This window comes from Microtus oregoni, unplaced genomic scaffold, assembly GCF_018167655.1.
Source record: "Microtus oregoni isolate MIOR12 unplaced genomic scaffold, Mior012 000015F_ref0000493, whole genome shotgun sequence".
Classification (NCBI taxonomy): Eukaryota; Metazoa; Chordata; class Mammalia; order Rodentia; family Cricetidae; genus Microtus; species Microtus oregoni.
The window spans coordinates 11495788-11506664 of NW_024543074.1; the positions used below are offsets into that span (position 1 = coordinate 11495788).

Sequence of the window (10877 nt, forward strand, 5' to 3'; positions counted from 1 at the left end):
ACTCTCTAGTGCCTAATTTATTTTAGAGATACAGAAATAACAGGCAATCTACTACTCATCATTATCATTACAGGAACAAATTTTCAAAGGGATAGAATTTATCCCAAAATAGTACAGAGGATACTCTCCCTTAGGAAAGCAAGGGATTCTAGGGCTAGCTATAACTCACGAAGATGTAATCTTTATAATAATGCCATCACTCCACTCTCAAAAGTAAGCCGCAGTGATTTTTTTTATAACTAATTACAAACCACGAAGTTTAAGGTAGTACCAAATTTAGTTTGTAAAAAGCAAACTAATTCTAAGATTCACATTATGGGCATGTAAATCAGTCCTAAAAACATAAGTAAGCACTATGGCCGGGAGGCAGAGGTAAGTAGATCTCTGTGATTTCTCTAATTCTAGGACAGCCAGAGCTACACACAAAGAAACCCTATCTTGGAGGGAAAAAAAAAAGTCACTGGTGTCCAAGATTACAAGTCTGAATGACAGGCAAAACAAAAGACATAAAGACATCAGGGTCAGTTTGAAAAAATAACATAGCTGGGCGGTAGTGGTGCACGCCTTTAATCCTAGCACCTGAGAGGCAGAGGCTGGGAGTTCGAAGCCAGCCTGGTCTACAAATTGAGTTCCAGGAGAGTCAGGGCTGTTACACAGAAAAACCCTATCTCGAAACCATCCCCACCTCCCGCCAAAAAAAAAAAGAAAAAAATTTATCCTAAGTAAGTTCAAGATTCTGGAACGAAATGAAGTAAGACATCTTAAAAGTCAATGCTATGCTAAAAACATTGCTTTGTGGTAAAGTCCTTGCTGGTCACCATGTTTAACAACACCCCACACAAAGATAAATAAAACCAACACTAAAGGACTAAATCCAGGACCCATATATAGAAGATAGCTAGAGCAGCAAAAGTAAATCCAATATCTCACAGTAAGTAAATGCATTTAGAAAGAAGAGGAAAAGGTAACCAAGAATCGGCCAGGTTCAACACAATCCCCAGAGGTCACAGGCACTTTCAAAGAAACTCAGTCTAGACAGACGCCACCAAGCTTTCACTACAGTGATGGAGACCGATCCATCTCTGTAGCTGCAATTTTTTTTTAAATCTTTATTTATTTATTATGTATACAACATTCCTTCCATGCATACCTGCATGCCAGAAGAGGGCACCAGATCTTATTATAGATGGTTGTGAGCCACCATGTGGTTGCTGGGAATTGAACTCAGGACCTTTGGAAGAGCAGGCAATACTCTTAACCTCTGAGCCATCTCTCCAGCCCTGTAGCTGCAATTTTATAACTGAAAAGACCATGTACACTGGATGATAAACTACTACAACAAAACTTCACAAGAGGGTAATATTTTCTAACTTCTCAATTATCTTTTCACTTATTTCCCAACTAGCCATTGGGCAGATTATCACCTAAATCCTACAGTTAAGAAAACAACGCTAAGAAAGATAAAGTTTCCCCCTTTATCAATGTGACAACCAATTTCATATGTTGAACTCTAAAACAGACTTAATTAGATTAAGTTAATCTTAAAAAGATTCAATTCAGCTTCAATATCTGCTAGTCCTGTGACTAGAAGAAAATCATTTGGGTGCTATTGAGATTACTCTTGACAAAGGGACATTTTTCTCTTTTTCTTTTTCTTTGTGTGCTTATGAAGGTCCGGACACCCTGAACTAGCTGGTCCTCTTACACTGTGAAACTAACCTTGGATCGCCAGGCTTAGAAACAAGTAGTTGACTTACTAAGTACTAAGTCATCTTGTCATAGTTGAGAATACTAGCTGCCTTTCCAGAGGACCCAGGTTCAATCCCCACCACCAACATGGCAGCTCATAATTGTCGGTAATCCTGCTCACTGGAGATCGGATGTACTCTTCTGGATTCCAGGAGCACAGTACACACATAATGTGCAGACATATATGCAAGCAACACACACAATTTACATTTTAAAATTGTGCTCTGTTGAGAAACATTTATTAAAGAAACATTTTAAAGAGATGCAAAATATGGTAAGAGAAAGGGAAGCCGGGCAGTGGTGGCGCATGCCTTTAATCCCAGCACTCGGGAGGCAGAAGCAGGTGGATTTCTGTGAGGCCAGCCTGGTCTACAAGAGCTAGTTCCAGAACAGGCTCCAAAACCTTGTCTCAAAAAACCAAAAAGATTTAATCCCAGCACTCGGGAGGCAGAGGCAGGTGGATCTCTGTGAGTTTGAGACCAGCCTGGACTACAAGAGCTAGTTCCAGGACAGGCTCCAAAACCACAGAGAAACCCTGACTCGAAAAAAAAAAAAAATTGCAAAAAACCAAAAAGAAAGAAAGAAAAGAAAAAGAAAAAGCGTCATGGTTAATACTTACAGTACAGCATTCAGGAAAAAGAGGCAGGTGGACCTCTGTGAATTTGAAGGCAGCCTGGTCTACAGAGTAAATTCCAGGCCAGCCAGAGCTGCAATGTAAGACCTCAAAAGAAACTGTAAGATCTCAAAACAAAACAGTTAACAAAAACAAAACTGAATGCACATAAAAAGAAATACAACTTACCCTAATACAGCTGAAACAACAAAGCTTGGAGCAATGAGGACACAGCCGAGCATCCCGCAATTTCTCCATACAAATGAAACATCGGAAAACCTCAGCAATGCTCTGGAAACAAAAGATACAGTAAGGTTCTCAGATTACACCAAATCAAGCATAAAGAACAAGATAAAAAGACTTCAATCAAGGTCAGGCATAGTGGTGCACAACTTTAATCCCATCATTCAGGGGGCAGTGGCAGTAGGATCTCTGCCAGTCTGAGACTATACATAGTGAGTTCCAGGCATCCCTGGGCTACTCAGTGAGACCCTGACTCAAGAAAAAGATAAAGGAAAAGAAAGAAACCAATTCACCCAGCATTTCCACTTGGGGCTGATAGTGCCTCTCATCTCTTACTATACTCCCCCCATCAGAACTTTGGCCAATCAGAATATCTGGAAAACAAGCATAAGCTTGATGATGTTCGTAAGAAAACATACGGACTAAGAAAGTGGCTCAGTTAGTGAAGAGCCTGCCTTGAAAACAAACGAATCTAGCGTTCCCAGAATCCAGGAAGAATCCAGGATGCTGGTAGATGTATGCCATCCCAGCTATGGCAAGACAGGAGACAGAGACAGGCAGATCCTCAGAAGCTCACTGCCAGCTAGCCTGGCTAACTGGAGAAGTTCCAATGAGACCCTGCCTCAAACAAAAGGTGGAATGTAATCACCAGTGGGTCTCCTCTGACCTTCGTATGTGTATCATAAACATACACACCTGCACCTTGATGAACATACATGTGTGCATGCACACACGCACACACACACGCAATGAGGAAAACATGAAATGCAATATAAACTTTATGTAGAAATATCTTCCCTAGGGTACGTTAAGTAAACTATGGCAATTACACAGATAGCATGTAGAAATACATAGTAGTACAGAAACTGTGTGTGTCAGTAAGCAAAGGAAGATAGCATGACTAAATACACAATGAGAACTTACTAGTTCTGCAACTTCACAAAAGAGATGAATGGCTTTCGTAATTACAAATGGGGATTTGTTTTTAAGAGACAATAGTCTACTACAGAGCTCCGGATGGCCTGAAAACTCCCTGTACTCACCATCTTGGCCTAGAAATCAGAGATCTGCTTGCCTCTGCCTCCCAAGGGCGGGGATGAAAGGAATGCACCACCACATCCAAACAGGAAATTTTTACAAAGATAAACTGGAGCTGGCAAGGTGGCTCAGCAGCAAAGGCTGTACCATCAAGCCCAAGGAGCCCCACATGGTAGGAGAACTGACAGCTGTCCTGACCGCCACATGAGCAAATCAAGGCTCACTCAAAATAAAGAAAAACATATTTGGAAAGATATTTAGGTTAGTTATTGGAAAAGTTTTCTGGCCCAAAGAGAAACTAATTCAGAATCCGAATTTCTGTCCTGATGTAATCAACTGATTATGTGAACCCAGGAATCTGCATCCACTAAAAATTTTAGTGTCACTTCTGACATCTAGTTACCAATGAAAAAAATTGTAAACAGGAAAGTTTTTAAAAGGTTGTAAATAGAAAAAAAACCCACAATACCATTCTTCTTTGCAAGTTCCAGAGGAATATATCTTGAAAGTAACTGACAAGTCAAAATTAAAAAACAAAACTAAAAATACTGTTGTTGTATATTTCAAGTTTATTTTTGCAGAATGACGTTTGTTTTTACTCCATCCCAGAATTAAACTCTCCTAAAAACCAAGAAAAGTTTACAAAACCTTTCTACGGCTTTCACAAAAGCAATGAATGATTCTAATCATTACTGCAAGCTGGAATCTGAGAGATGGGAACTCTAAATGGCTCTGAGAAAACCACTGGGTGAATTGGGTTAATCTCAAGTGCAGTGCTCACTCAGTAAGTTACCTCTTACTCACCCCCCCCCCCACACACACCGCAGACAGGGTTTCTCTGGGTAGCCTTAGTTGTCCTTGGCTGTCCTGAACTCAGGACCAAGAAGGCCTTGAACAGACGCGCGACTGCCTCTACCTTCCGAAAGTTGGGATTAAAGGTATGCGCCACCAATGCTCGGCCTCCTTACTTTTTAAAAGCCAAAATTACATAGTACTTTAGTGTCTGAAAGGTTCAAATTTTAATTATCACTACATAGCATAGTTGTATCCCCCCCCCCCCAAAAGCAATCTTTTTGACGCTTCTAGCTCTCATGGAAATATCCCAATCATGAAGTCATTCTACAAGAACCAATGCTGGAAACTAGTCTTTAAGACCGTAGTGTACGAGAGGTGTGTGCGTATCTTACAAAATGTACCGCTGAGGGTGAAAATGTTTAATCATTCCGAGCAAGTCGTGGCGCGAAAGCAGGGCAAGTCCTTCCGATGAATTCGCAATTTTGCTCTGGAAAGGCTCAACCTGCGAGCAGGGACGAGCACACGGGCCAAGGCAGCGCAGCAAACTCTCAGCACCTGACTGCGGAACAGCTTCAGCACCTGGCAGCCTGAGGGCAGCAGAAAGCCGAGGGCCAGCCTGCCTCCCACAGGGAAAGCCAGAGCATGGCGCCCCGGATAGAAAAGGCTCCCCGAAGGCGAGGAGCCCGGCCGCCACGCTCCGCAACGCCCCTCACCTCCACACTCTGCTCGTCCATTGCCTCCGGCGCTCGGCGGGGCCCTCGACGACCCCCGGACTCCGTGGTCTGCGATGTCAGCCGCCGGCCCGAGGTCGCCAGCTCAACTGCGCCCACCTCAGCAGGCTTCCACATCAGTGCCACCTCCGTGCCCCGTCCCATCAGGTTCCCCGCCGGCTAACCCCCATTTCGCCATTTTTATCCGCGCGCCAGCCCTGGGGCGGAGACGGTGGGCTAGCGGTAGCCGCAGCGCCTTCCAGCCGCCTCAGCCGCCGGCCGGCGTCCGCGTGGGAGCCTCGGCCCACGTGACGCCGGCGCGCGCGTGTGGAACGGCCGCGGGGCTGGGTCCGCGGCAAAACCGGCGCTGCAGGGAATTCGCAAACACCAACGGTAACCAGGGCAGCTAGAGGCGCGGCAGCCTGGAGAGCGTGGTGCGCACGCTCACTCGGCGAGGCGGGGGGAGAGGCGGGGCCGCGGGCTCCCGCGGTGCTTGCAGCTCGCAAGCTCGGGGAGGCGGTGCGGCGGGCCAGGCGTCCGCACCCGGCTCTCAGGTTTTACCGCCCGAAAGGCCGCAGCCGCCCGAAGAGCGGGAGGGCCTCAGTTGGAAACCACGCCTCCATGTAGTAGGAACTGGGAGATGTCTGCGCTCTCCGCAGCCTCTGTGCTGATCTCTGTGGTCTGTGGCTCACTTTAGGAACCCCTGGACTTGTGGTTAGGGTGTTTGTTTTCCGCCTCTGGGAGGCGCAAACTTTAAGATTTTTTTTTTTTTTTTGGTTTTTTTAGACTTCGTTTCCTCTATCATAGGAAATACAGTTCGAAAGCTCCAATTGTGACCAAGCGGTTTCTTTTGTTTTGGCTTATTTCGAGACAAGGTCTCTGTAGTTCATGTTGGACTGGATATATGGTATAGTCTCGAAGCTTCCTGAGTGTCAGGATTGCAGGCGCTCTACCAAATCTGCTTCTCATTTTAGGGAGACAATTGGAGCCACATCCCACCCACTGCTCTCTTCTTCCTGCTACCGGGGACTAACGTAAAAAAAAAACTGTATTCATCCTTCCTAGGCTGTCGCCTCTAATTTCCTGCCCGAAGAGACGGAGTCAGGTTGAAGAAATTGAGGGGGTGTGAGACAACAGGAGGTCAAATGCTTAAATCTTAATTTTTCTTGTGAGTTCCTTCCATAGTTATTTATAAACTACAATCTAGATTATAATCTAGAAAGGAATGAACCATAGACAAGATTGGCAGGCGCTAGACAGATGGCCCAGAGGTAAGAGCACTTGCTGCTCTAGGGGAGAAGCAGAGCTTCTGATTCCACCTTTGCACTGATAGCCTGCAACTCCAGCTCCACATCAGACATGTTCTTCTGTCCACCTCAGAAACGAGAAATCACATGCACACATATGAACATAACCCAAAATAATCAACACACAATTTAAGAAAAGCTGAGGTTGAAAATGCTTTCACTTCAAATCACTATGGTCTTGGAAATAGATGCAGGTAGACAGCTGGGCAATTGTCTGTATTAACATGTTTGTTTTTGTTCTCATGTAGGGAGGGGGTTCATGTGGCTCGCACTGACCTGGAACTTGCTTTGCAGCAGATGCTGGCCTTGAACCTCTGCCTCCACTTCCTTGGTGCTGGGATAGTACAAAGGTGTGCCACGTCCCGTTTACACATTTGAGCCGGGCGGTGGTGGCGCACGCCTGTAATCCCAGCACTCGGGAGGCAGAGGCAGGCGGATCTCTGTGAGTTCGAGACCAGCCTGGTCTACAGAGCTAGTTCCAGGACAGGCTCCAAAACCACAGAGAAACCTTGTCTCGAAAAAACCAAAAAAAAAAAAAAATATTAATTTTGTTGTGTAAATTTTACCTGAAAAATTTTGTGGAGACCTGGTGTGGTGGTGCATGCCTTTAGCCCTTAATGACTAGACAGAAACAGACAGATCCCTAGGAGTTTGAGGCTATCCTGGTCTACATAGTGAGTTCCAAGTCAACGAGGGCTACATATTTAAACGCAAAAATCAGTCAAAAAAATTGATTGTGGGAAATAGTATGGCACTTGGAATTCTCAACAACATGGAGAAATCCTTGCCCTCAAGTATATCAGATGACAACATAACACTACATAATACACATTAAAAATAGAGTGTGTTATATTTGCCTACCAACCCAAAATACTTAAGGAATCAGTTATCAATCTGGTTTGTAATAATAAACATTAGAGAAATCTGCAACTAGTTAGGGGTCTTTGATCCCAAGGACAGTCAGATTGTGGTTAACGTGGGCAAAAAGATGTTGGTCGTTGGTCAAGTTAAGATCATTTATCAGAATCTGGGTTAGGAAGTCTGAAGCTTGCGGGAGAAGATTGAGAATCCGAAATGAAGCCAGTCAGGGCTGTATCTTTAAAAAAAAAAAAATTGAGGCAGCACTAAGGGGCTGACTTTGCTCTGCCCTTTTTCACAAGACATCTCCCAAAATGCTTTTGCTTTTATAATTTATAACTATACATATTATCAATAAGAAACTGAGCAATGGCTGCACAATGAAACCCTGTCACCCCAAAACAAGACTGAGCAAAATCACAGTATATCAATAGAGCAGTTATGTTTAAAAGAATGTTCAAGGCCGGGTGGTAGTGGTGCACACCTTCGATTCAAGACTCAAAAGACAGGGGCTGGAGAGATGGCTCAGAGGTTAAGAGCATTGCCTGATCTTCCAAAGGTCCTGAGTTCAATTCCCAGCAACCACATGGTGGCTCACAACCATCTGTAATGAGGTCTGGTGCCCTCTTCTAGCGATCAGGCATACATGCACAAAGGATATTGTATACAAAATAAATAAATAAATATTTTTTTTAAAAAAAGACGGAGAACACAGAGTTCAGGGCCAGCCTGATCTACAGAGTGAGTTCCAGGACAGGCTCCAAAGCTACCCAGAGAAACCTATCTCAAAAACCAAAAACAAACAAACAAAAACCACAAGAATGTTGAATATATGATATAATAGAGTTAAAATGTCAAAACTATATCTACAGTGCAATGTATGATTACTGACCTGTTTTTTTTAAATATTTATTTATTTATTTATTATGTATACAATATTCTGTCTGTGTGTACATCTCCATGCCAGAAGAGGGCGCCAGATCTCATTATAGATGGTTGTGAGCCACCATGTGGTTGCTGGGAATTGAACTCAGGACCCTTGGAAGAGCAGGCAATGCTCTTAATCATTGAGCCATCTCTCCAGCCCCCTGTTTTGTTTTTTAAAAAGTCATTATACTTGTATTTCTAAATATGTTAAATACTATTATAAATTCAATGTGAATACATACAGAAATAGATAAAGAAATTGATTACAGATTTCTTCTGGAAAATATGCATTATATTTGTATTTCTAAAGGTCTTATATCCTATAATAAAACATAGAACACAATAATAAAGCTGGGCGGTGGTGGCGCATGTCTTTAATCCCAACACAGACAAGCAGATCTCTGTGAGTTCAAGGCCAGCCTGGTTTACAAGAGCTTCCAGGACAGGCTCCAAAGCTACAGAGAAACATTGTCTCAAAAACAATAACAACAATAAACAATAATAATAGAAAATTAGCATGTAGATGTGTAATCAGAGGCTGCTCGTTCATTCCCAGCTGCCCAAATACAAAAATAATCACACAGAAATGATAATAATTACAATACTGTTGGGGCTGGAGAGATGGCTCAGAGGTTGTTTGGCCAATAGCTTAAGCGTATTTCTAGCTAGCTCTTAAATCTTAAATTAACTGATTTCTATTATTTTTTTTTTTACCAGGAGGCTCGTAGTTTACCGGTACCAGCACGTGGGTATTTTTTCTCCTTTAGCAGCTGCAAGGCATCTCCCTGACTCCGCCTTCTTTTGCCTCCTCTATCTGCTTGGAATTCCCACCTTACTCAATTCTGCCCTGCTGTAGGCCAAAGTAGTTTTATTCATTAACCAATGGTATTCACAGATACAGAGGGGAATCCCACATCATAGATAAGTACTAATTCTAAATTAGAGTAGTAAAAATTAAGATAATATAACCAGGTTGTATATTATGACCAATATTAGGTTTTATTATATAGATAAGTGGATGTAAATGCATTAAAATGACTTCAGTTCCAGCTAACAGAAGAGTGGCCACTAATAAAGTTACAAATGAACAAGCACTCTGAGCACGTTCAATTTAAATGTTCAGGTAGAGAATTTTATTGGCAACATTGGCCCAGGGGTAGTTTGCTGAGCTTTGTTTGAAACTAATTCTTGCAGTGTAGCCCAGGCTCACCTGAAACCCAGGTGATGATCATAGTTACCTTCTTGGCTCTTCTCAGCCTAGTTAAAATGATTTTTTTTTAATTTTTATTATTTAGTTAGTTAGTTAGTTAGTTAGTTAGTTTTTTGAGACAGGGTTGCTTTGGAGCCTGTCTTGGAACTAGCTCTTGTAGACCAGGATGGCCTCGAACTCACAGAATTAAAATAATTTTCTATGTACTTTCAGTGTATTCTTTAAGCTGGGTGGTTGTGGTGCTAGCCACCTCATTCACAGGTGCCTAAGGTAAGAAGATCGTCAGTTCCAAGTCATCATGCACCATGTGCTGGGACCTACTTCAAAACAGTAATCTGTCAGGGTGGGTGTGGCTGCGCTCCTTCAATCCCAGAACTCAGTAGGCAGAGGCAGGCAGACTTCTGTGCCTGTAACGAATTTTAAAGCAGGTATGATAGGTGATGTCTGTAATCGCAGCACTTGGACAGCTGAAGTAAGATCATCTCCAGTTCCAGGCCAGCATGGCCTAGAGAGTGAGATCCTGTCTCCAAAAAACAAAACAGCACCAGAGCAGTGGTGGCACTTGCCTTTAATTGCAGCACTCAGGAGGAGGCAAGAGGGTCTTTGTGAGTTCAAGGCCTACAGAACAAGTTCCAGGACAGCCAAGGCTACACAGAGAAACTGTCTTTTAAAAGATGGCTCAGTAGTTAAGAGAGAACACTTGCTATTCTTCCAGAGGACCCAGGTTCAATTCACAGTACCAACATGGCAGCTCACAACTATTTATACTGCCACTTTCAGGGGATATAACAACCCTTTTCTGGCCTCCCTGGGTACCAGGCATAAACAGGCAGACATACATGCAGGCAAAATATACATGTACATAAAATAAAAATAAATCTTTTTTAAAAAATTAAACAAGGCCTGCCTTTGATCCCAGTACGCAGAGCAGAAGCAGAAGATCTAAGAGTTTTATGGTCTACATAACATGTTCCAGACTACCAGGGTTAAATAGTAAAATCATGTCTCAAAACAAAAACAAATAACCAAGCATGGTTTCTCATCCGTGTAATGCCAACATTAAAGAACTGAGGTAGGCAGGTCACTAAGGAACCCTAGACAAGCCTGGACAAAGTAAGGCTCTGTCTCAAAACATAAGCAAATAAAAAATTAAATAAATAAAAGGGTTTTAGGGATATTAACTCAGTAATAAATTGCATCCCAAGTATGTGCGACACCTTAGGTTCAAGCCCAGAACTACAAAAATATAGTGAGATTGATTACACACACACACACACACACACACACGCACACACACACACACACACACACACACACACACACGCACATACTCACAATGGATAGTAGTAAATAAGTGTTTTACCAGTCATATAGAATGACCAACTACAAAATTAGACTAAAGGTAAACATTATCGCAATACTAGATG

General features: G+C 42.9%; 1 protein-coding gene across 5 annotated transcripts in view; it reads right to left on the bottom strand.

Annotated features, from left to right (window-relative positions):
* The window catches only part of Trim37 (tripartite motif containing 37), a 121040-nt gene extending 115472 nt beyond the window's left edge, over window positions 1-5568 (bottom strand). For 4 of the 5 annotated variants that reach the window (XM_041664500.1, XM_041664499.1, XM_041664502.1 and 1 more), the window contains exons 1-2: window positions 5152-5568; window positions 2552-2653 (exon numbers count right to left, since the gene is read on the bottom strand). In XM_041664500.1, coding sequence (XP_041520434.1) covers window positions 2552-2653; window positions 5152-5313 — 264 coding nt within the window. In that variant the 5' untranslated portion in view covers window positions 5314-5568. The remainder of the gene's footprint in view (window positions 1-2551; window positions 2654-5151) is intronic. The other variant, XM_041664504.1, reaches the window with a different exon arrangement.
* Window positions 5569-10877: the final 5309 nt, after the last annotated feature.